At 49.5% G+C, this 26290-nt stretch overlaps 1 protein-coding gene across 1 annotated transcript in view; it reads left to right on the top strand.

The window, feature by feature from the left end:
• TLL2 (tolloid like 2) overlaps positions 1-21834 on the top strand; it is a gene marked incomplete at both ends in the record, with an annotated part of 128604 nt that extends 106770 nt beyond the window's left edge. The window contains 9 exons of the mRNA XM_082673563.1: positions 409-604; positions 8771-8896; positions 9672-9832; positions 10483-10663; positions 12097-12222; positions 14218-14345; positions 17315-17528; positions 19891-20141; positions 21700-21834. Of these exons, the coding sequence (XP_082529689.1) occupies positions 409-604; positions 8771-8896; positions 9672-9832; positions 10483-10663; positions 12097-12222; positions 14218-14345; positions 17315-17528; positions 19891-20141; positions 21700-21834 (1518 nt within the window). The remainder of the gene's footprint in view (positions 1-408; positions 605-8770; positions 8897-9671; positions 9833-10482; positions 10664-12096; positions 12223-14217; positions 14346-17314; positions 17529-19890; positions 20142-21699) is intronic.
• Positions 21835-26290: the final 4456 nt, after the last annotated feature.

Below are 26290 nucleotides of genomic sequence, written 5' to 3'. Positions count from 1 at the left end.
CATTTTTTTGGTTGAAAACAGGAACCTAAGAGGCCATTTCAAGTCCATGATGCATTTTGCCAGGACATCTGGTTATCAGAGCCTCTGCAGGCTTTGAAATCACATCTGCCTCCTTGCTGAAGGCTGCTGGAGAGGGTGGGGGAATAATTGAAGCAGAAGTCGTCTAGAATGGGATCCCAGGGCGTTTTGTTGAATCTTTCTTCCCTGTTTATCATGACTTAATCTCTTTGCAGCTTGATTCATCCTCGACTTGCACAAGTAGGAGACAGCTTGGAAAAGCCCAGGACATGTTTGGGTCCTTTTGTCTCTTGGTTAGATTTTCAAGAGTGATATTTAGGTTCCTTTCTTAAATTGAAAACCTTAAGGCCAAGCTGCTGTCTTTCACGTTGTCTCCGTTTCTCCGTTTAGATCGAAAGACACGACAGTTGTGCATACGACTACCTGGAAATCCGCGACGGCCCTGCGGAAGAGAGCGCCCTGATCGGCCACTTCTGTGGCTATGAGAAGCCAGAGGATGTAAAGTCCAGCTCCAACAGAATGTGGATGAAGTTTGTGTCTGATGGCTCTATCAATAAAGCAGGCTTTGCAGCCAATTTTTTCAAGGGTATGAATTAGCAGTTGTTTCCATTTTAGCCACAGGATGAAGTATTGCCCCCCTGGCCTAAGAATCACAAAACCCATAGGGAACCTTAGCGCCAAACAAGGCTTCCTGCAGTGAGGAGGCAGCCAGCGTTTCAGAGCTGTGCGTAGATTCCGCAGCGGAGTTCACGACTGACTCGGGAACAGGCTCAGCCTTGGCTTCTTTCTTTGTGGCAGAAAGTTGTGCTGCTGCACTTGGAAATTAGGTTTATAAGTTTCCAAGGTCAACTTCATGAACCTTAGTGAAACTGAGCATTGGTAACAATACATATTTGTGTAGTCACTATCATTAATTGAGCACCTACTGTATGCCAGGCACCGTGCAAGGTACTTGACTTACACTATGTCATTTAATTCCCAAAATAAACCTCTGAGTTGGGTTTAGATCATGCTTGATCAGGGTTGAGAAGGGCTGCTCAGGGTCACTCAGTTAAGTGGCAGATCAAGAATCTAAACACAGTCTGACTCCGAAGCTCAAACTCTTTCTAGAACATTGCCTTGCATGCCCTGATGTGGGCCAGAGAGGCAGCCCAGGTCTGCAGCTCCAGAAGCATCAGCTCCCAGTCTACAAGCCTACCCTCAAGTGGGCAGAGCTGGGCAGGGGGCGGGGGGAGACTGAGAAAGCGTGGCGCTCACAGGAAACAAACCTCAGTGCCACCTTAGGGACTGACTGCTCTGTAAGATCTTGATAAAATCAGATGCAGAATGGCATGGGAAGACCAGCATTCCTGGCCCCAGCAGAGTGAGCTTCCTAAGACTCTTTTTTTTTTTTTTTAACATCTTTATTGGAATATAATTGCTTTACAATGGTGTGTTAGTTTCTGCTTTATAACAAAGTGAATCAGTTATACATATACACATGTTCCCATATCTCTTCCCTCTTGCATCTCTCTCCCTCCCACCCTCCCTATCCCACCCCTCTAGGTGGTCACAAAGCACCGAGCTGATCTCCCTGTGCCATGTGGCTGCTTCCCACTAGCTATCTATTTTGCATTTGGTAGTGTATATATGTCAATGCCACTCTCTCACTTTGTCACAGCTTACCCTTCCCCCTCCCCATATCCTCAAGTCCATTCTCTAGTAGGTCTGTGTCTTTATTCCCATCTTACCCCTAGGTTCTTCATGACCTTTTTTTTCCCCTTAGATTCCATATATGTGTTAGCATATGGTATTTGTTTTTCTCTTTCTGACTTACTTCATTCTGTATGACAGACTCTAGGTCCATCCTTAGACTTTCTGAATAGATAGGTTTTCCTTCTCTGCTCTCAGAGCCCTGGAATTCCTCAGACCACATGCTAAGAGGAAATATCGGCTATTCCCCAATGCATTGTGACTGGGCGCCCACCATCACACCAGCAGCCACTGAATGGAGATATCCAATCTGCAACTGGTGGTCCCCAATCAGTGACCCCTTCCTCCCTCCTCTCCCAGGGCTCCTGGCTGTGCTAACCCAGAATTCCTGGTCCCTTCCTTACTCTGTCTCCCCATCTGCCCCCTCTTTATCCCCTTCTCCCAGGTTTTAGGTGAGCAGATGGTGTCAGAAGAACCCACTTCAAGCTGTGTGACCCCGAGCAAGCATCCCTTTGTCCTTACTGAAGCCCCTGCTTTCCTCTCTGTAAAACAGGGAGAAGGAAATCTGCCCATTTTACCCAGCCAGCTGTGAAGCCCCAATGAAATGATGGCTGTGGAGACACTTCATAAGCTGAAAAGTACCACACAAGTGTGTGGGATTTTTTTTTTTTTCTGCTTTGAGCCATCTGGGGACAGCAAACCCAAACAGAAACAGAGCAGAATCCTAATGCTCTGAATATTTGGAGACAAAGTTTAATTCTTTCCCAAGCAAAACCAAACAAAAAAACAAAAACCCAAGCCACATCAAGTGTATTTCAAATGCAGTTCGCCTAGTGGTTGTGGTGGGAAGAAGGACGTGGGAGTCTTAGTAGAGATGCCTTAGTAGAAGTAGAGATGCACAGCCCTCGCCTCACCCTAGCCCAGACTGCACCTGCTGGGTGTCTCTCAGCCTGGGGAGACCCCCGTCTGACTTAGCGGCCGCGCTGGTTGGGTCGCCTACAGCAAGTTATAAAACCTCTCTGAGCCCCTATCTCTCTACCTGTAGAAACAATACTACCAGGTTATCGCAGAGTTATTGTCAGGAGAAAATGAAATAGCATTAAGTGAACACACATGGTGTCATGTTTAGTCCCATTAATTTTTTTTTCTAAGGAAGGAATCTCTGAAGTTATTTTTCTCTCTGGAAAAAATGATGTGACAACTTCTTGCAGTTGCCGTGTGTCACCTTCTTATCGCTGCTGTAACAAATGACCACAAATGTGGTGGCTTAAAACAATACAAACTTACCATCTTACAGTTCTCGAGGTCAGATTCCCTTGCCTTTTCCAGCTTGTAGGGGAGGCGCCTGCACTCCCTCGCTGGTGGTGCTCTTTGGTCTTCAAGCAGCAAGGGCAGCTGGGACCTTCTCGGGCTGCATCCCAGACCTCTGCCTCCATCATCACGTTTCCTTTTCTGACCCTGACTCTCCTCCTCCCGCTTTCAGTTGTAAGGACCCTTATGATTACAGTGGGCCCACCCAGACGATCCAGGATAATCTTCCATTTCAAGAACCTGAAATCACATCTAATCACATCTGCAAAGTCCTTTTGGCCACGTAAGGGTAAGGTAACATCCCCAGGTTCCAGGACTATGATGTGGACGACTTTGGGAGACCTCATTTTACTTACCACGTCACAAATAATCGTGAGGTTTTATTCTAATTCTGTTTATCCTAATTCTCCTGTCCTTCTCCTTCCCTGACTTCCACCCCCAGGTCCGTAAATTAGGTGTTGGGCCTTCTTTCCAGTAAGACAACTGGTAACCAGTTGGCACTGGCCCACCCACATCTCATTCCTGGTTCTGCTGACGATCAGCATTGCAATCTTTGAGAGGACCAGCTAAAACTGGAGGTTAGGGTTTCCAGATTGAACAAATTTTTAAAAACCGTTTGCCCAGTTAAATTCAAAGTTCAGATAAAGAATGATCTTTTAGTATATGTGCGTCCCAAATATTGCATACTGTACTAAGAAATAATTGCTCATCTGAAATTCAACTTTAATGGATCCTTCTGCTTTTTTTGTGGCAACCCTACTGGAGATTCCAGTCAGTGCAGTGGAGAGGGGTGTTTCTATCTGTGATGCTAAACCAGTTTGTGAGGGACTGAGTCTAGAACCTTGGCCTGCTCTGAGCAGCCATGATAACTAGCTCCGTTTTAGTGGTTAGAAAATGCCATCTTCTCCCTCTTCTACCTTTAACATTTATTCAGCAGTCACCAAACTGTCTCAGGGGCTGTGGGACAGAGGAGAACATGGTGACAAAGGAGACCTGTGAGCCAGTGGGCAGTGATAGTGAAGTGTTGACATCGGAGGAGGGTCTCACTCAGCATGGGGGTGGGGTCAGCACCCAGCCTAGATATTCAAGGACATGTCAGTTGGCAAACAGCTTTTTAGATGCCTGTAAAGGTGTTAATTGAAGCCCATCTACACTAACTTAGTGCACAGGCCCAGCTTGACATCTTTTTTATGTTAAGAAGGACTGTAGAGGGCTTCCCTGGTGGTGCAGTGGTTGAGAGGCCGCCTGCCGATGCAGGGGACACGGGTTCATGCCCTGGTCCGGGAGGATCCCACATGCCGCGGAGCGGCTGGGCCCGTGAGCCATGGCCGCTGAGCCTGTGCGTCCGGAGCCTGTGCTCCGCGGCGGGAGAGGCCACAGCAGTGAGAGGCCCGGGTACCGCCAAAAAAAAAACAAAGAAGGACTGTAGAGAGCCACATTTAGAAGAGAAGAACTATACAGCATTGACCTTGACCCTGAATCTTAAAAGAGGAGTCAGGTCTGGTGGAAGCCTCTTTGGGACCTATTAAAGGAGAAAGAAAAGACATCTATCGAGTATGCCAGAGGCTGTACCAGCTACCTCACTTTGTCTTCAGGACAGCCCCTTGCTTGGCATCATTACCCCCATTTTAAAATTGAGGAAACTGAAGTTCTAAGGTGGCCGAGCTAGAAGTAGGCCCTGCATGTGTAGGACTTCACAGCTCATTCTCTCTCCTCTGCAGAGACCTGAAAGCCACAGGAAAGTTAAGTGAAGGGATTTGAATTTTTGATTTGATGCTGACATCCGTCACCCTTCTGCCATGGGAGTATAGGGAGAAGGGCCCTGGATCCAGCCTCTGCAGTTCGGGGTCTAGCCCTGCCCACACACTTCTTACCAGCTTGCTGCTCTCAGGGTCAGTTTTCCTTTCTGAGACTTGATCCTACCTGCTTTGTCCTCCTCCGTATTGACAGTGCCAGACCCACAGGGGGCTCCATAAATACTTACAGGGCAGTGGATGAATGAATAAGGCTCAGATTCTCATTTGTGGACTGGGCTTCTTGCTCCCTGCTCTGCCTACCTTTCAGGGTTCCCACGCGGATGAATGAGGCCAGAGACCACAGTGCAGAGCAGCGCCGTCCAACAGAAATAGGAGGCAAGTCACAAATGCAAGCCATGAATGTAACTTTCAACTTTCCAGCAGCCACCTTACAAAAAAAAAGCAGAGAAAGAAAGAGGCAAAATTAGGTTTAATACTATATTTAATCCAATATATCAAAAACACTATCATTTTAATATGTAACCAATATACACAATATTAATGAGAGATTTTATGGCTTTTTTTCCACACTAAGTCTTGGAAATCCAGTGTGTTTTACGCTCACAGCACATCTGAATTTAGAATAGCTGCATTTCAAGTGTTCAGTAGTCACATGGGGTCTAGCACAGGTTAGCCCAGGTCTAGAGCCCCGAAACAGCCAGCTCTTTGTCAGCCTTTTTCCAGCAAGGCTGTCAGTAGGATGTCCTGTGAGCACACAGGGGCCAGTGCGTGTGTCAGGACTTCTCCAGTGAAAGAAAGTGGAAGAGTAACTACAAAGGCCACGCAGAAGAGTCGGACCAGCCAAAGAAGCTCTTGCCTTGGTGCCAGTTGGCAGGAGTCTCTGCCCAGGGCCCAGCTGGCACGTGGCTCTGTCCAGGGTGCCAGTTGGCCTCTGCATCCCTCTCCTGGTGCCAGATGGAAGTCCCTCTCGGGGCCTGCTGGCTGGGCAGCAGGCAAGGCACCTCACATCTCTGCTTACTTGGGGAGATGGCAAGTGCATTTTCGGGTTGGCAGGGCCATTTTGGCGCCACACTCCCCACATAAATGGGAGGGTTTCCCACCTTGATCCCCGTGCTCCACAGTCCCAGTACTGATGGCCCACCATGGGATCTGTGATGTGGGGGGCTGGCTCCCTTCAAGGTACTTCAAAAGCTTAGGGATGTGCCTTGCCTCCCCTTTCCTTAACTCTCTCTGAAACAATGTTTGGGATCCTACCTGAGTCATCTCATTATCTAACCTCAGAACGGTTCCTTCTTTCACTGGTACTACTTGGGGAAGGCCAAAAAAAGCCAGAGTCAGCAAAGCTGGGCCCTGATTCAGCTTCTTCTCCCACCCCCACGCTCTCCCAGATTTTTCTGGGTTGCTTGGCCTTGGCCACTGTAGCCCAGAGCAAGCATGAGCCTGTGGGCTTGAAGCAGCTGATACTTCATTCTAGGGTGGAGGTGATTCAGAGGACACCCAGGCTCCTCCTGAGAGCAGGGCCCCTGGTTCACTTCCATACACCCGAGCTGGAGCAGGGGTGGAAATGGCCAAACATCCCACTGCTCTTTCTGGAGAGAGCTCAGGTGTAAACGTATACCTTTTACCCATCTTCCTGGGCCAAACACCCTACCCTTCTAGTCTTTGGAGGAAATATACTCCCTTTGCTTTAGGTGCAAATCCAATCCACCAGCCTCTCTCCCTCCACATGGCTAAGATGGTGCCAGGAGACTTATCAGTGGTCCTCCTTTTCTTGCCTATGACAATCGTGTGTCCTGCCCATTGCATCTTCTGGCATCAGTCTCCTCTCCCCCAACCACCCAGCTCGGCCCTTTGTTTAACTTGCTCTATGTTGATGGGCTCTTTCCATGGTTCCTTTCCGCCCTCCCGCCAGTTTCTTGACTCTGCTGTGCTGCCTTCCTGCCCATCTAGTCTTCCTTCATTGGCCCATCCTTGATGCTTTTTCCTTCTTTCTGTTCCTGCCTTGTCTCTCTCTCCCCTCCCCAGGCCTAGTCTACTCTTCCCTGATTCAGGGATGCCAGGTAACTGTATCCTTTTCACTACTCCCATCATTGTGTCTCTCCATCCACTGGAATTTCAAAAGCAACCCTGCTCTTTCCTAGAGCAATAGCTAATGTGTACTTCATCTTAAAAGTGGAGGAAGGCTCAGAAAGGTCAAATCATCCAGTTTACTGAAGGAAGATCCCCTGGTGAATCCAACCCAGGTCTGTCTGGCTCACTCTAAAGGCTGGACTTTTTCTATTCCTCATTGTTATTGATTCTCCTCCTTTTATACTTTTTAGCAAATGTCAGAGAAAGTACTTTGCCTACTGTAAAGTAGTAAATAATTGCAGGATTGTTACTACTTTAGCAAACTTAATACTTATACTTCTTTGAAGCTAAGGACAACTTCAACCCCTTGTCTAGAGCATGTCTCCTAAACCCAGTCTCCCCTACTGACCAACTTATTTAAGCTTTTGTTGAGCCCAAGAACACATCACTCTTAGAGTCACCTAAGTTTACTCCTCGCTATATGAAATGATGGGATATTTACAAACTGTCCTGCACCCAGTGACGAGCCACCAGGTTGATGAGTATTTTGTGCCTCATGGATCAGGGAGATTGGAAGGAAATGTGTTTGAGTTGGAGTTTATTTGAGTTGGAAAAAGGAGATATGGTGGTTGAAAGGTTTGCATTTTCTGCTGGACCATTGGGTTGGAAGTTGCAAGGAGTCAGAGTTTTTAACAATTCAAATTTCAAAGGACAAGAAATACCTTTAAAAACGGTAAGATTCCTATCTCTAGGTGTTTTCCAGCAGGGTCTGAAAAGCCACCTACCAGAAATGTTACTAAATGGATCCTTGCTGAGGTGGCAGGACTGGGGATCTTTTCAAGTCTTTACCAACTTGAAAATGTCCTCATTTATTTTATGTGTAATGCGAGGTGTCCCGAGATTTCGTGAATTCTGTCCTTGCTCTGTTCTTACCTTCCCTGGCGTTAGGAACCAACACTTCCACCCGCTCTCCAACCCTTTCTTCCTCCTAGGCTGGGCTTCTGCTGTTGTTTGAAGATGTCTCTGTGTCTAGTTGTCCTTTCATTAGACTCTGCAGCTGTTAGGCTACCACCTGCATGCTCTTTAGGGATAAATGTACCACAACTTGGCAACAGAAAACAATGATTTTTTTCCTTTTACTTCTGATACTCTTCTTGGAGATGCCCAATGGACTGGGTTTTTCTTTTCTTTAGTGGCCCATGGGCTGACACGTCCGGGGAGATTCTCCAATGAGTCCCACGTTCTGCCTCTGGACGGCGTCTTCCTTGCTGCTGTTTAATTGCCCCAGACACATCATTGGACACTTGTCGGTGCTGAATCCCATGTAACTCCCCCGCTAACTGAGTCTCTCTGTGGCCTCTTCCTGTAGTTTCTCCTGGAGGCATCGGTTCACCTAAGAGCCAGCGTTTTCTGTAACCTTGAAGATCACCTCTTCAGATTAGTGATCAAAATGCTAAATCACAGCTTCTGGTTCTGTCCCTGGAGAATACTTATACATCCTCATCTAGGAATGTGTCCCTTTGTCCTTACCCTTTGCTTAATGTCCTGAGACGTTCCGCATTTATGGGGGACCCCCAATTTTACGGCATTGAAATTGATCGTCTTTGGTATGAAAGCTTTGAGATTTTCTAAGATCACAGATACTGCTGACTGAACCCTGCAGAGAATGAAGTTATACCAGGCCCGGTCTCCTCTCAAAGGAGCCCTGCTTCTGGCTAACAAGTTAGCCTTGTGTGTTGTCAAGATCCCACTCGCAGCTGTGGCTGCTGCTGGTTTCTGAGACGTGGACGGGGGACTCCTTGGAGGGTGGTCACCAGGAGTCGCTCTTTTTCTTAGAGGGAATCCCGGGATGTGGAAAGCGACGGGGAACAGACCTGGCAGCTTTGTGATGACTTAACTATGGTCACCTTCCTCCCCAACAGAGGTGGATGAGTGTTCCTGGCCAGATCACGGCGGGTGTGAGCAGCGCTGTGTGAACACTCTGGGCAGCTACAAGTGTGTGTGTGATCCTGGCTATGAGCTGGCCTCTGACAAGAAGGCGTGTGAAGGTTGGTGTTGGACCTGCCAAGCTGGAGTGAGAGGGGATGGGGGACAAGTCTTAGGAGAAGGGGGGCAGGTGAAGATGGGGCAGCTGGTTGGCTGTGAAGTAACAATGGACAGCTGTGGGGATGACCCACCTCCTTCCTGGAGGGAAAAACAACTCGATGAAGCCACAAACGTGAGATGACTTTATCGGACTCCACCCCAGCAACTGTGCAGGTGGAACCATGGTTCATTTTCTTCTGTGACTGTGTGAAATTCATATGATTATTAAGGCAGCGAATAAAAGCAAAGAATAAGTATGAGCACTTCGGTGTGACTCAACGAACAGTGCATTTCATTCATTCCATTCCTACCTGGCTGGTGGTGTTTTCCTTGCCCACCTGAATGACTGCTTGTTCATGGAAGCCAGGGACATTGCATAGCTTGGTGCAAACATTTCTAAATCTTGAAATTCTGGGCAGCTACAAGTGTGTGTGTGATCCTTGGTCCAAGTCATGTGAAGTCCCCAGCTATGCCTCTGAGTGAGAGGTAAGCACAAACGCATCATCTTTTTTAAAAAAGCTGTAAAGACTTGTCCTCCACTCCATCCCTCCAAATCCTCAGTTGAAACAGACTAGAAGAAAGGAGGCTGAATTAATCAGTTCAGATGGTCTATTTGTTGTTGTTGTTATTGTTGTTGTTATTAAAGAACAGCAGGGCTTATTGCTGCTTGGGGGAAATTGCAGTCACTTGGAAATAAAACCAGATGAATCTTGCTTTTTCCCCCCCCACCCCGTGCAGTGGCCTGTGGCGGTTTCATGACCAAGCTGAATGGAACCATCACCAGTCCTGGGTGGCCAAAGGAGTATCCTACAAACAAAAACTGCGTCTGGCAAGTGGTGGTCCCCGCTCAGTACCGGATCTCCCTTCAGTTTGAAGTGTTTGAACTGGAAGGCAGTGATGTACGTTTCTGCACTCCAATTGACTGGGGACCGTGTTGGGATGTGGCTCAGGGCTGAAAACTGGCGAGGGGCTCAGCAGGCGGGGAGGTGGCCTCCTAGGGTCGCGGGGTTGTAGCTGGGTGGACTCGGGGGGGTGTTTGGTGAGGCAGTTTCAGCGGCACACCCTCTGCAGATGGAGGGCTTTGGCCCTCTCGTCACTGATAAATCCGAGGAGAATCAGGACAAGAGAGGAGGAGGCGGGTCTTGGGGGCGGGGGGTGCGAGGTGGTCAGGACAGGTACATCCCCTGGGGTAGGAATCTGGGGCTTGGTATCCAGCTGGGAGGAATGGAGGCGGTGAGATGCAGCTGGCGACCAGGGTGGCATAAACACCCCATTCCCTCCCTTGGGCGGTGGTCACGGGATGATCAAGGCAGCCAGCCGAGGCCCAGGCAGAGCCCTACAGCTGGACAGCTAGTCAGGAGTGCCTCCTGTCTGCACCTTGGGCTGGAGGGATCCCAGTAAGAGTCGAGAGGACCCTCCCACTGGGCCTGACAGAGCTCGACTGCCCACCTGGCAGGGTACAGCTCTCAGGAAGGCAGCCCTGCCATGCGCCAGGGTCTGCGGCAGGACTTGAGGGAACCGGGCGGCTCCCCATGGCTCCCCCTTGCAGGTGTGTAAGTACGACTTCGTGGAGGTGCGCAGCGGCCTGTCCCCTGATGCCGGGCTGCACGGCAAATTCTGTGGCTCTGAGACGCCCGAAGTCATCACCTCGCAGAGTAACAACATGCGCGTGGAGTTCAAGTCCGACAACACGGTCTCCAAACGCGGCTTCAGGGCCCACTTCTTCTCAGGTGTGCAGGTTTGGGGGCAAGACCACAGGCTGAGGGCAACACGGCTTTGCGGGCTCCCAGCCTCGGGGCACCCTCCCGCCCCTCTCTGCCCGCTGCCCTGGCCCTCACAGTGTCTCTGCCTCGGTCCTGGTTTTATAGCGTGGTGGCTATGTTATTGCAGGGCTACCAAAGCAAGCGACCACAAACCAGGTGGCTCAAAACAACAAAAACTGTTGTCTTTCACAGCTCTGGAGGCCAGAGGTCTGGAACCGAGGTGTGGGCAGGGCTGTACTCTCCCAGAGGGCTTGGGGAGGAGCCTTCCTTGCCTCTTTCTAGCCCGTGGTTCCAGCACTGAAGTGTTGGGTGGTCTTCATCTCTTTATTTTTTACGGGCTCTTTAAGGATTCTTAGTTGTCCTCATAGAATCAGAGGGCAAAACTAAAGCACCAAGTGTTCAGTGACACATTACCCGCAGTGGGCGGAGGGTACAGAGAGGAGGGAGATGTCCCTGACCCTTGAAGTTATCCTGGTGGGAGGGCCGCGGATGGAGGTTGGTCCTCGGTTAACAGGGAAGGAAGCTGGCTTAGGAGAGGGCTGCATACTGTGCCGGCTTGAGCTACAAGATCCATAACGACAACAGCTAACATCTGAGTCCATCCATAATAATATATAAAAACTAACACTGACTCAGGGCTGGACGCTGTTCTAAGTGCTTTCCCTGTACTAATTCGTTTCCTCCTCTCAACAATCCTGTGAGGTAAGGACACCATAAGTGACTCCACTTTACAGGTAAGGCAACTGAGGTACAGAAGTCAAGGGCTCCCCAAGGTCACAACAGCTGGAAGTGGAGGAGCAAGGCTGGCACTGGGCCGCCTGGCCCGAGGCTCGCACGCTTACCTGCTCCACAGGCAGGAGGAGGTGTGGGGCCGTGGAGTAACAGCCCAGGCCTCTGGTCACACAGACTGCTTGCTCACTGAGTAACCTTGGGCACGTTAACGTTCTCAGCCTCAGTTTTCCTACCTGTAAAATGGGGGCATAGGCACTTCCCTCCTAAGGTTGTGTGCAAATTAACTTAGATAATACAGAGGGTATAATAGAGTGATTAGTGTCCATCACAGGGTAAATACTCAGTGCACGGTGGTTATTTTTATTATTGTTAATATTATTATTAATACTAGCCTATCCTTTAAGGAGCTCCTTGGTTTGAGTGGGGAGCAGGAGGGGAGAACCTATATATGCATTAAAGTGCTTTAGGAGCATGGGGAATTCAACATGTACCAGGGCCAGGTAGTAGCCAAGGAATACTGCCCCACCCTCGGCCCCGTGGAAGGATAATCAGAGTTGGGACAATCAGGGAGGCTCCCTGGTGCAGACTCCTTTTGAGCTGGGTTCTGGGCTGTGAGGGACGTTCCCAAGTTGGTGGTTCCTCTTAGGAGAGTCCGTTGATCTCCGCAGACAAGGACGAGTGCGCCAAGGACAACGGCGGGTGCCAGCACGAATGTGTCAACACCTTCGGCAGCTACCTGTGCAGGTGCAGGAACGGCTACCGGCTCCATGAGAACCAGCAGGACTGCAAAGAGGGTGAGGCTGGAGCGTGACCGGGGTGGAGGGCGCAGGGAGGCTCACCTTGGCTGCCCGAGTGTGCGCATGCGTAAGAGTGAGAGCGAGGGGCGCTTCTTCCAGGTCTAGCAAGCCCCGAACTGAGGCTCAGCTTCTGCCTTCCCTCCTCCCACCTTCCTGCTCAAGAGTGATTTTCACCAGGGCAGTCACTCCTTCAGGAAGCTTGTAGGGGCCCTTGAGTGCTCTCCTACGGTTATTATTGCAAAGTGGTTAAACGCCAGGCTCCAGAATCAGACCACCTAGGTTTAAATCTTGGCTCTGCTACTTACTAGCTGTGCGACCTTGGGAGACTTAGTTAACCTCTCTGAGCTTCAGTGTCCTCTTCTGTTTCAAACGGACTAAACATACCTCCTTCTTAAAGTTTTTGTGAGGGTTAAATGAGAGCATGCTTAGAAAGTATTTCAGACAGGCTGACACATATTAAGCGCTTGAAATGTTGATAGATATCAGCCATCTATGTCATAATCATATTTACCGTTTGCAGGCCTAATAGTAAAATAGAATTTGGGGAAGACTTTTTTCCCGGCTCCATTCACTACTGGGAGTCCAGATGGCTTTTCACGTCCAGTCACTCTGGGAAAGGCCTTCCATGTTCTTACCCCATCCTGCAAAGGGAGTTGAGCATCTCGATGAACACACAGGCCTCCAGGCCTTGTCCCCACCACAGAGCCCCGCATGCACATCAGGGTGAGGGAAGATATGAAGACCTCACACCCCTGTTCTGGGATAAACATTTCAGAACTAGGAGATACTGGCTGGGGCGCCACAGAGACTGGTCAGGGCCTCCCCGGAAGGTTAAAGAATGAGCTTAGACATCTTCAGAAGCCCACCCTCGAGCCCAGCGCTGTGACCTGGACACAGGAGGTCACAGGTTGGGTTGAGAGGTGGGTTGGAAGAACTTGGAAGGAACTGTCATTCTGGAACTTAAAAAAAACTTTGTTTAGCCCCTGTGGCGTGGATGGGGGGGGCGGGCAGGAGGGATATAACTCCGCTAAGGTCCCATCAGGTGAACTGTATGCGTTCCCCCAGGGTGGCAGGGAGTGCGGCAGCGAACATCCCACGTCTGAGCTGCTGCCCCTGTTGGCACCCGTTCTCTGTGGGGCTGCAGAGCAGAGGCAGCAATGAGGGGGAACCTCCGTGCAGCCGCCCCTCCCTCTCACCCACCCTCAACCTCCAGCTGCCTCAGCCTGAAGCCACAGGGCAGAGACAGCAGTGGTACCTCCTCAGCGCCCTCTATTTCCTAATCAGCAAGAGCAAAGGCAGGCCTGGCTCTACCCCCGACCAGCAGGTCACTTGCCATCTCTCAGCTTATTTTCTCAATTAGAAGGTGGGAAGGATTAAATGAAAGGATGCAATCAAAGTGCTTAGTGCAGTGCTCGACACAGATAGAGACAAATTCCAGCTATTGGCGAAAACGCTACTTACTAAGCAAGTCGTGGGACCACTCTTTGCAAATAGCATGGTTACCAGGCCAACATCTGTAGCCTCCAACTGAAATTGCTTTGGAAACTAAAAGAGGCATAGTGATGGAGATCTTTGTTAGCACTTCCTGAGCATTTCACATGCATTATCTCATTTAATCCATGCATCTCCGCTACAATGTTGGCGCCCCTTTTACCAATAAGGACACAAGGCTCAGAGTCCCAGAGCTTGTAGGTGGTGGCACCAGGACTTGAACCGAGGCCCATCTGACCCCAGGGCCTGTGGTCTCATCCACTAACTCTACCATATTTCCAGTGACAATCACAATGAGAATAGCAGCAGTAAGAAAGGCGACCTGGCTCCAGGAAGGCAGCAAAGCCAAATAAATCAGCAGATCTCTGAGCTGGGGGACCCTTTATTGAGGCCAAACCCTGCCCTCACATATTATGACCATGTGACAAGAGGTCAGGGAAGAGACCCACAAATGAATTACCTCTCTCTCTCTTCTGTGTCCCCCCACCCCGTCACCCCCAGCTGGCTGTGTGCACAAGATCAGCAGTGCAGAGGGGACCCTGGTGAGCCCCAACTGGCCTGACAAATACCCGAGCCGGAGGGAGTGTACCTGGAACATCTCTTCAACCGCGGGCCACAGGGTGAAACTTGTGAGTTATTTTCAAAGTTGATGGACAACACGGACTTCGGGATCAGGCTGACACGGGTCTGAGTCTCTGCTCGGCCTCTTCCCAGCTCTGAAACGTGGGGAGGTTACTCAACATTTCCAGGACTCAGTTTTGTTATCTGGAATATGGGGCTGCTAATGAAACCTACCTCTCCGGGCTGTTGTGCAGATTAAGAGAGGAGGCACCTGAAGCCCTCCGCCCAGGGTGGTGGGTGAGAAAAGCTCTGTAAATAGCACCTGTTCACAGTGGTGTCAGTATGACCTGGCACCCATCACACAGATTTCAAGCGCTGTTTGAGATTCAATAGTTTCCAGTTACAATATTTTACAAAACAAAACATTCTCAAGGTTAAAAAAAAATGTAGTCAGTCAGAGGGTTGGAAAGTGGAAATCAAGTTTCCAGATCCCCATGCTCACTCTAGGAATGACTTCTCGGAACATTTTCTTGTGAATTCTTCCAGAAATCTCTGTGTGTGTGCGCACAGGAGCAAATACGTCCCCTTTTTCTTGCTCACGTTTCTCAAACGGGTTCTATTTTTCATATTCTTCGACTTACATTTTTTCCAGTTAACAATAGGAGGTTAAGTTATGTATGCTAATTCTCTCTTGAATTAAAAATATATATCTTCCCAGCCTTTCTTTAAAGTCCCATCCACGCATATGGTTGTGGTGGTCTGCGCACCATGCTCGGTTATTTCAAAAGAGAAATGAGTTTTTCCCACAAGTCTTGTTTCTCAGCCACCAGGGGCTCCCAGATCGTGGCGTGTAAAACAAGCCCTCTTGCCTTCCGGAGAAGTTGTTGTATTCCAGCAGACAAACAGTTTTTAAATGGGTCATTCTAGCTCTGGAGATAGCTAAGCTCTTCAGAATGTATATGGATGTCCCCCTGCATCATGGACCAATAATGCAGGGAGAAGGGGAGAGAACAAAGGAGAAGGTGATGATAAATAGACGATCACCCAGGGACTTGCGTGGGTCTTTACTGGCGAGAGCGGTGAGGAGGACAGGTGGATGAATGGGCGCCCAGGCTGGGCACGGGTGCAGGCCTGGGGCATCGAGCGGTGAAGGCAGGGCCCCTGACCACGGGTGCCCACGTGGGCACCTCGTATGCATGGCTGTCCGCGTAGGAAATGCTTTCGGCTGCTCTCCTGGGTCAGTCAGAACAGCCTTGAATCTGGGCGAGGGTGAATTAAAGCAAGTGCATTAGAGAAAGGCTGCCGTCTGCCGGAAGACGATCGCCATGGCAACACAAATCTCTGAAGACCGCAGGGGAATGGCGCGCCCTGGGGCTGGGAACGCGCAATTTGCACAACTGGTAGCGGCGCTTCCCTGGAAGGGCCACAAGGTTTTAGTAACTGCCCCAAACGTCTTTTCCTGTTCTCTACAGTACTGAGGAAATAAAGCAACCGATCACAGTGGCCAGAGTGAACCCAGATCTCCAATTGATCTGAGGCACATGCATATGCGCTAGTTCTTAAATGCTTCCTTGGGAGGTGGATGGTGGGTACACTCATCATGCTCTACCTTTTTGCTACCAGAGTGTGGGCTGAATACTTACCAGGAAGCTAGTGTTTGACTGCACAGGGATAGCCACAGGGTGTCCTATGGACTTTTGGGGAGCGCCCCGTCTCCCTGGCCCACCGTCACCCTCCCATTGCATTGCTCACCCTGGTCCCACCAGCCCCCGCTTCCTACTCCTGGCCACCATCCCTACCCCAACTCTCTGGCCCCACCTCCCTTCCTATAAGTGTGAAGAGCTTTGCCCATTTCAAAGCTCAAACACAAGATGTGTGTGTCATTCTTACGAAAGCCAACGGCCCCTCTATTTCTCCCTAACTCCATCTCTGCTCTGTCACCCCGGGCCCCTTCTTGTGAATTGCGATCCCTTCCAACCCCCAGCTAATGTTCTCTCTCCCTCTCTGTCATTGGGTCCAAGTCTTCAGTTAAACTGTCCCCTCTCACCTTGTCCCATCCCCCTCGTAGCCATGGGCAGGCCATCGGCCAGTCCTAGCACCTGAGAGGCCCTACATTTGGGGCTGCAGAGCCTGGTTTACAGCCTGGAATTATGGGGTTGCCCTGGCCTGCTTCAGGGGACGGTCTGGCGGGGACAGAGAGGAGGGAGGCAGTATAACCTGGTGATGGTTAGGAGTGTGGCCTGGAGTCAGGCTGGCTGGGGGTCCAGTTCAGCTCCATCCTTCTCTAGCTGTCTGAACGTAGGCAAGCCACTTAACTTTCCTAAGACCCAGTTTCCCCTTCTGCACACTGGGGATAATAGTAGCTCTTCCCTTACAGTATTATCAGAACTGAGTGAGAAAATGCAGGGCTCTGCATGGAAAAAAATATTCAACTCTGGCCAGCCACTCTCAGGACAATGACGTGGAGTAGCGCGCACTTCATGAAGCCTCGTTCACACGGTGCAGTGCAGAGGTTAAGCGCAAGGGCTCCTTGACCTCCTGGTCATGGCCCAACTCTGCCAGTGTGTGACCTTGGGCAAGTTATCCGACAGCCCCGTGCCTCAGTTTCCTCATCTGGAAGGTGGAGGTTCTCATGGTGGACACCTCACAGGGTCGTGAGGATGACTACTTACAAAGCATTTAAAACAGCCCCTGGCTCAGAGTGAACACCTTGGTCCCTGCTGCTCTCATCGTTGAGGGAGAAGCCGCAGGATGTGCCAGAGGAGCACAACAAGCACCGAAACGCTCTGACCCCGGCCATCTTATCCGCAAAGCGGTCGTGGTAGCAACAGCTCATAGGGTTGTTCTGGGGACCAAGAGAGGGGCCGGCTGGAGACCTGCTCAACAGATGTGGCCACCATCACCACGGGCTCCATGCCGCCTGCACAGCTGGCTGGGCAGATGCGTGTCCTCGTGCCCCTTCCTCTCCCACCGCGGGAGAGGGGGGCCCGCCCCAGCTGAAGTGACCTTGCCTCACTTTCTGCTCTTCCATCCCTAGACGTTTAACGAGTTTGAGATCGAGCAGCACCAGGAATGTGCCTATGACCACCTGGAGCTTCACGATGGGCCCGACAGCCTGGCCCCGGTCCTCGGCCGTTTCTGCGGCAGCAAGAAGCCAGACCCCGTGGTGGCTTCGGGCAGCAGCCTGTTTCTCCGCTTTTATTCAGACGCCTCGGTGCAGAGGAGAGGATTCCAAGCCATGCACAGCACAGGTGCGTGGGCTGGGAGCCCGGCCTTCAGCTGATCCCCATGTGGACTGGAGATAGATGGGTGATCAAGGCAGGGGAAGGACCACCTTTAATTCTGACTATGGGGGATGAGCAGTGTATGATAACATGTCCCTTTTAAAATGAAACATGGGCAACCATAGGTGTAGGGTTGTTTTCTTTTAATGTCCTTCATTGACAACCTTTGAAAGGGGCAACCCTTTGTCGGCGCCATGTTTCTTTCCTCTCTTTCTTTCTTCCTCCCACCGCCCCCCACCCCGCCTTTAAAATTTTACTTGTAATTTTGCTGGTCTGTGAAACCCTGAGTCTGGGTGCTGAGTGGTGGAGAGTAGCCCTTTGTACCCTCCAAGGATCAGTTCCAGAAAATGAAAAGTGTTTTTGTTCCCCATTATTTTTCCTCACTTGAAATAAATAACTTTATTCAGCCCTTTGGAGGAAAATGTTTATGCATATAACTTACATTATTTACTGTGTTAAACGGAAGAAAGTCAGTAAGAACACTGGCTCTGCTCTTTAGCCATTTAAAGGATACAACCTGGGACTAGAACCCTTGAAGCAACTTTGACTCTCTGATCCTGGCCCTCTGGCAAAGCGGTGACTGTGCAGCCCACTCAGAGTCTGAGATCATGATGACGATCACTGTGAGGTTTTCTGATCCCTTTAACAGCCCCTCCTCCCAGTTTTTTCCCAGAACCAGAAAACATGAATCAGGTGAGACAAAATGACAGCCAGCACCTTCTCCGTCTGGCTGGCCCTTGCCTGGGAGAAAACTCCCCACCGTTCACGGCTGCGTTGTCACTTCCCCGGTGAAGTTTAAAAGCCACTAACTAGTGACTTCACCCTCTTGTCCCTGCGGACTGAGTGTGGGTGCTCAGGGTAGGTCAGGGTCCTTCAGGCAATGGGGGCACACTCAGGTAGAATCGTTAATTGAAGAGAGTTTAATAAGGGACTGTTTACAGAGGGGTGGGCAGGGTGTGAGGACACCATGGGGACAGCGCAGCGACCAGGGCTAGGTTGCAAGGCTGTTACTACCCCTGGCCTGGATACCAGAGGAGGGAATGGTTCCTGGAGCCTAGAGATAGAGGGGAGCAAACAGAGGGCCCCCCAACAGGAGCGAGGACCAGGCAAGGAGGGGGTCTGGGACTAATGCCCTGACCTTCCTCCTCCCTCCTGTGATCTGCTGGTGTTCCCTGTGGCTGGATCATGAAGGCAAAGTGCTCATCCATGTAGACCCAGAGGTCTGCCTCCAGGGGCCCAGAGCAGGTGGGGAAGAATGGAGAGGGGATCTGGCAGGATGGATGGAAGGCATCCTGCCCTGCTAAGTGCCCATTTCCTTGCCAGCCATGTCTCAAGAATTTGAAATTTCCCAAAGACCTGGAAGAAATTCTAAGCTAGAGCACACATGGGATTAAGAGTTGGCAGTCGGACAGGACTGGGGCCAGGCTGGACATGGAGCTCCAGCTGGGCTGGGGAATGTTACCAGATAGTGTGGAAGCCACGCCAGAGGGAGGAGGCATGGAACACATTGAGGACCTGCTGTGGAGGAATTTGCCTTCAGAATTTCTGTTGCTTTCTAATTTCCCATCCCTCTCATTTACACATTTTTATTATGTGGTCTCTAGCAGCCTAGACACATGGTAGGATGGGACTCAGGCCAACCAGAGTTACCGTCCCAGTGAAAAAACGCAGAAGCCAAGGCTACAGAATACAAGTCCAAAGTACACGGCGCAGCTCGCCTGTAACACTCACAGGGGTTTCAAAGTTGGCCTATAGTTAGGCTCTCAAATGCAGGTTCCAGCCAGGTCTATTCTGAGGTTTCTGGTTTGAGCGCTCACCAGCAGTTTTGATGTGCTTTTGGTGCCCTCTGCTGGCAAAATAACGAATTACAGTAAGTCGGCCGGGCAAGTGTGAGCCCTTTTCAAATGCTTCTAGCGCTTCCACGCAGTAAAGTGGTAATGATCCGTCACATCCCAGCGACCAGGCGGGCAAATCATCCATTGGCCCCAGGTCTCCATAACTGGAGAGGGGAAAAGGCTTTTGTCAGTAGCACGCCCCGGTATTCCCCGAGGCCTCCTTATGGCCCAATCTGGGAACACAGGACCTTGGTTTGTACGTAAGGGTCAATTTGGACTCGCCAGTGAGCCCTGAAACTCCTGGATCTCTTTTACTCCTCTGTAAAATGGGCTGATGAAACTTTCCCGACCCTTCGCACAGGGCACACACCAGGCTTTGTGGAGAAAACTGGCCTGTACGCAGGGTGTGAAGAGAAACTGGGGGCCGGGAAGAGGGGATGCAGAGCGTGCACTCTCTGTGCGGAGGGGGCATCGCGCTTCTCTCTCCGCTCTAGAGTGCGGGGGCAGGCTGAAGGCCGAAGTGCAGACCAAAGAGCTCTATTCCCATGCCCAGTTTGGGGACAACAATTACCCGAGCCAGGCCCGCTGCGACTGGGTGATCGCGGCGGAGGACGGCTACGGCGTGGAGTTGATATTCCGGACCTTTGAGGTCGAGGAGGAGGCCGACTGTGGCTACGACTACATGGAAGCGTACGATGGCTACGACAGCACGGCGCCCAGGCTCGGCCGCTTCTGCGGCTCCGGGGTGAGTCCCGGGGATGCGGGGGAGGCGGGCCGCGGAGCTGTTGGGTCAGACACACGTGCGTCAGGGTCCCTGCTGCTTATAACACCAGCCAGGAGGCCCACTCTGCTGGAGCACAGAGGGAAACTGGAGGGTATTCGCAGAGGAGGTTGGGAGGTACCGGGGACCTAATACCGAGGTCAGCTAGGTAAGAGCAAGACCTTTTTAGGACTGCCTAGTTTTGCAAAGGGTTTGTCTCTCCCCGCCCCCCACCCCCCCACACCCAGTTTTCTTTAGCCTTCAGGATTTAAAATTTTTTTTTATTATACTTTTGCATATTCCACATATTCACAATTCTCTCTCCCAATAAAACCAAATGCCTGTGAAAATTATGAATCACTGTTTTACTCCAAACATATTAGTTATGCTCAAGGTCATGATCATTTTTCTCATTATCACCTCTTTCCTGGGCCACCTCCTCAGGACAGGGCAGGCCTGTTTTGATCACTATTTCCCCAGCGGCTGAAATAGGGCCTGGCATGTAGTTGGTGCTCAGTGACAGTGTGTGGACCAGCCAGTTCAGTGTCCTGGGCCCTCTCTGGCTGTACCATGCTGGGCACTGTCCACCTCCAGGGCTGATCACTCAAGCTTCTTTGCAACTGGCTGGACTTACATTAAATCATTTTGGAGTCATTAGTGCTTGTGCTAAACAGAACCTCAAACTGGCATTTGCATGAGTCTTTGAATAATTTCCCTTCATCTTCTCTCACCCTCCAAAGAAGAAAGGATGCCGAAGTGTGACTTAGCTGATGCAGTGCCTTTGAGAGCTGAAGTCTTTCAAACTGTGGGGTCCACATGCAGAGGAAAACCTCAGAGGGTCCTGAGCAGTGAAATGTACGGGAAGCCCAGCTTGGTTCCGTTAGAATCTGTCAGACAGCAGCCTCAGAACCTGGCTCCCCTTCATCCACCACCTGGCAAAACCTTTCTGACAAATGTAGTGGCTCCGTCCCATGTTTTGTCCTTGGACAGGACATGGACCTCAACAGTGGTCTTTGTCTTAGGTCTCCTGGAAGACACATCACAGTGGCGACCCTAGAGCCGGGTGATTCATGGTATACACGTTACAGTGAGAAAAACCTGAGCTTGCAGCCTATCTAGTTGTGTGAACTTGAGTCTCATCTCAGTTTCCTCAAGTATAGAATAGAGATAGAACCTGCCTTACAAAGTTGTTGTAAAGTTTACATGAGATGAGATCTGAAAGTGCTTAGAGAAGTGCACTTAATTAATCTATGCACTTAATAAATAACAGATTCTATATGAGCTATGCATTTCAGATTGTCTTTGGAAAAGCACGGCTGGGGCAGGGGGCGGGGGTGCTCTCTAGAGCAGATCTTGAAAAGCTTTCCTTTGAAAAAGAGCTTGTTTTGTTGCCCTTCAGAGCCTCTGGTGCCAGGGATGCCTCGCGGCATCGTCAGCCATCCTATGTCTTTGTGTAAAGTTCTTTCTCATTCTCCTTATTTTAAACTCCAACCACAGCCAACTGGCTTAAAGTCCCTCTGGTTTTCCTTTCTCCTCCCCTCAGCCATTGGAAGAAATCTACTCTGCAGGGGATTCTCTGATGATTCGATTCCACACGGACGACACCATCAACAAGAAGGGCTTTCAGGCCCAGTACACGAGCACCAAGTTCCAGGATGCCCTGCACATGAAGAAATAACGTTGTGCTTGGAAAACAGGAAATGAGAATGTTTTTATTATAACAATGGCACCTTGTGAATTTCCTTAAAGCAGTGTGCAGTATTATTCTCAAACAAAAACTCAAAATCTAGCCTTGGAGATGTGTGTATCTGATGAAGTTCGGCCAAAACAAGGAGAGAAGATGTTCCTTTGATTCCAGCTGCAATGTTATCGATCATGGAGTTTTTAAGATTTGATGTCCCTGACTATTCAAGCTATGCCTGTTCATTCTCCTTGTCCCTTGCTCCTATGAGGTAAAAGGCCACTCTTGGGTGGGTCCTTCCTCTATTTCCGGATGGGCTTCCATAGGTGTCAGGCAGTGTGACCGTGTCCTGGAGACTCGGATCATCTTCTGTCTACACCGCGCAATGAGGATAAAAGCCTGGCTGTAGCGCATGTGCTCCTCACAGCTTTGGCTGGAGACTTTTGCTATCTCTCTGCCAGGGACACGTCACCCATGAAACCTGAGAATATGGGCGTCAGGACTAGAAAAGGCATCACAGTAAGCAGTGCACGGAGGGAGCTGGTGTGTGAGGATCCCTGTCACGTAGCAAGGAGACCTCCAGCCTTTCCTCTGCGTCATCGGCTCTCCCTGCCCACGTTGGGCTCCCCCATCCCTAACTGCATTAAAGGACTAAGGCATCTGCTGTAACTTCAGCAGAACATTTGCTGGTGAGAGTCCCTATCTGCCAGGAAGACATCCTGACTTGTCCTCCTGCCCTCTCTGACTTGGAGAAGACTCCGCCTGGCCTTGGGATTCCATGGGCTGAGAACATCTATTCCTCCAGCTTTAGAGGCACTTGCTGTGGTTGACCTTGACTCTTGACAGCCAACTCAAACTGCATTTGCAAGACGTGCAAAGACATCTTATGAGGGACCATTCAGGTCCCTCGTGGGGTTAACATCATTGAAAACTGGTTAATTATAAGTTATGTAAGAATCAACACCTTGTGGAACAAGTCTACTGTGACTGACTTCCTGAAACCAGTAGGGTTCAAGAGTGCATGGGTGACGTTGCTCAGACTAACTAGCACTCAGTCACCAACCCGCAATCAGAATTCACCACACTTGGCACTTGTCCTAGAGAAGTGTAGAGGATGTTGTTTACATAATTTTGAAACCTCCAGGCGTACTTTAAACAGTGAGGTAGTTTTGAATGGCATTTCATTAAGGCATCTACGGGCATTATGAGCTAAAACCTGTGGTATGTTAGCTTTAAAAGAGTATTTATGTTGGAATAATTTTTAAATAATGTTTACATGACCGTAAGTCCCGTGTGGTTGGTATCGAACACAGGACAGCGCACGAGAGGGTTTTCGGTGAGAGCCGAGGTCACTCCCAAGCACCAGAATTCCTTTGGGATGAATCAACCTCATTTGAAACAAAGTATTTGTAAAAGATTAAAGGTGATATTTTTTAAAGATCAGAATACACTCCCAGAGGACTATGTCTAATTAAAATGATTGCTGGGAGTTTAAAAAAAAAAAAAGATGAAAAAAGAAGAATACAAAGAAAGGTAGAAGAAATGCATGGGACTATTTTTTCCTTAAAACAGCAAAAAACAAAGTATTATTAATAATAATATATGTCTGTATATATGTATGAATGTAAAGGATCAACTGTCAGAGCCTTAGTCAATGCAGTGTGATAAATACTGACCCACTGATTTGACCGAGTGGGCCCTTCTGGACTTGTGCTATGTTTTATGGGTCTTCTTTCACCAAGCTATCTCTTGGCCTTTCTTGGCCCCGAACGGAGGTCCAGCCTACATTCTTATATTGTGACCTATCACAGCCCCTGTTTCCGGGGGATCTTTTTTTTTTTTTTTTTTTTTTTTTTTTTTTTTTGCGGTACGCGGGCCTCTCCCTTTGCGGAGCACGGGCTCCGGACGCGCAGGCCCAGCGGCCATGGCTCACGGGCCCAGCCGCCCCGCGGCATGTGGGATCCTCCCGGACCGGGGCACGAACCCGCGTCCCCTGCATCGACAGGCGGACTCCCAACCACTGCGCCACCAGGGAAGCCCTCCGGGGGATCTTTGATTCAGCACATAGAGCAGCTTGTCCCTGGTTCAGACCTTACCCGCCTCATAGGGTGGATTCCATTCCTCTGATTTCTGTGTTTTGGCGGCTTTTATTTTGCCCCATCTGATCTTCAGAGTTGAAACTGAAATCGAGATGCATAAGGTGACTGGTAAGGGTCTCTCTCCAAGAACATGAAAATTCTGTAGTTTCAGCCTTTAGAAGTCTGAATAAGATTAATGAATTCCCTGGAAGAGTGAGAGGGAGTCAGAAACAGAGTCAGCTCTGCCTCAGTATTTGCCACCCTCATGAAACAATGATACTTATTTTTCTCTCTCTAGTATGAGTATTTTCAAAAACACAACTTCAACAATTATCAACCTGTGGCCAATTTGAAACAATGGGACTCTTATGAAAACCTTTATTTAGGCCTTCTGTGAGTGACGTATTCCCAGAAAAGACAAGCTCTGATTCAGCTGGGGCTGGCCAGACCACTCCCCTTGGAAACTCAGACTCACAGGACATGCGCACAGTGCAGGTTCTGCAACGAACGCACAGCTGGCTTCACGAGAGAAAGTCCACTCAGCAGAAAGACCTAGGCCCCTGCCTTGGCTCTTCCAAATGCCCAATGACCTTCCTGCACATATCCCAGGGGACATTACCCCTGCCTGCTTTGTCCTTGGGACTGTCACAGAGCTCCAAGAAGACTGGCTTCAGTTCAGAGAATTATCTTGATGACCCGATGAAATATTTGGGGTCTGGGTCTTCAGCCTGGTCCAATTCTAGTGTAATCTGGTCTAGTAGATGCTAGAACCTGGATCCCAGGGCAGGGTAAGGATCTGGAATTAACTTCAGCTTGTGGAATTTCTCCAAACAGAAAATGAGGCTGTGCATCGATTCACTGTAAGACTATTTTCCTCTAAAGTTAAGTTTCCTATTACTCATGAAATGCTCAGCCTGGTTAAATCATTTGTAAAATCTTGTTAACTAGCAAATCACACTGGGGTTTGCATTGATCTGGCCTATTTGATAAATCTCAGATAATTCGTGGTATTGTTATTGTCCAGTGTGTCAACAAGTGTTCCTCTGGCTTCAGCAGATGTTTTTCAAGTTTCCTTTGTAGACTGAACTTCTGAAAAATAATCCCAAATGCCTAGAAGGATTCTTTATAAAGAAAAAAGAAAAAGAAAAACCGTTTAGAGCATTATCTATAAATATATTGTATTTTTTATTTTGTGTAATTGTACATTTCATGAAATGTTGTCAGTTTCAAAGGGAAAGGGGAGAGGAGCTAACATATGTCTAGAAAGAAATGTTTCATTAAAGAATGAGGATTTATTGATGTGTCCTGGGTTTGTATCATAAGTTCAGACAAGATCTTTGTGATCATTTTCTCCAATACCACGAGAACTTGGGAAGGAGATAAAAAAAAAGGGGACCCTCTCTCTGGCTTTCTACTCTCTGGTGAGTACCTGGCTCCAGAACAGAGCTCCTTGTTGGACCCAGAAAGTCATGAGCAAAGCCAAAGAGGGCTTCAAAGTTGCCCCCTTTCTTGGACCCAAACAGTCTGGAAATTGACAACACGAACGTCGTGGCGCTGGTTGCAGCTGTAACAGTGCTAGATGTGGTAGACATCTTCCGTTTGTCCCTCAGCAATTCTCTCCACCTGGTTTTGAGCCTGAGGACCACATGTGATGTCTAAAACTGAAGGTCACGGCTCCCATAAGGGGGCTTTCTCTCTGAACTCGGGCAGCCACTCCTTTCACTTGTCCCTTCAGACCTGGGGGGGAAATGACACTCTGCCTGTCTAACCCTCGTGCTGCATTATTCCCCAAGGGGAACCTTTATAAATAGTCCTTTTAATAAGCCCCCTTAAATATAGCTAGTTGAGTATATCACTCATTTCCTGTGGGGGCCCTGGCTGATACAGGGTCCATTTCTAACACAAGGACAGAGACGCCGTCTGATCAAGGACGGTCTTTTGGGGTTGACCAGATGAAGAGACTTTAGGGTGTGTTTGGAGTTTTGTGGGTCAAATCAGGGAAGGGTAATATGGCGCCATGTTTTTAGAAACACTCAGTCTTAATGCAAAACTAACACACGCAACTGTTTTGTGCTATAGGTATAGTGTCAAGGTTTTATGACTTCTCTGCCCTTTTGCAGTCACCAGTACCTAAAGGATGAGCCCCAGTGGTGTAGGGGTATGAGTGCTTTATGTATCTGTCAGGATAAGGTAGCTTATGCCACAACAACAACAAAAAACCCTCACCTGTCAGGGTCTTTACAGAAGAAAGACTTATCTCTTGTTCATACTACGTGTTCGTCTCTGGTGTCTGGAAGCCCTTCCACACCGTCCTCAGTCAGGACTAGGCTGATGGAGCAGCTGCTACCTGGAGGCTTGCTGATTTCTGTGGCAGA

This window comes from Grampus griseus, assembly GCF_964374135.1.
Source record: "Grampus griseus genome assembly, chromosome: 16".
In the NCBI taxonomy this organism is placed as follows: domain Eukaryota; kingdom Metazoa; phylum Chordata; class Mammalia; order Artiodactyla; family Delphinidae; genus Grampus; species Grampus griseus.
The sequence above is the reverse complement of the archived record's forward strand: the minus strand, read 5'-3'. Positions and strand labels throughout refer to the sequence as shown.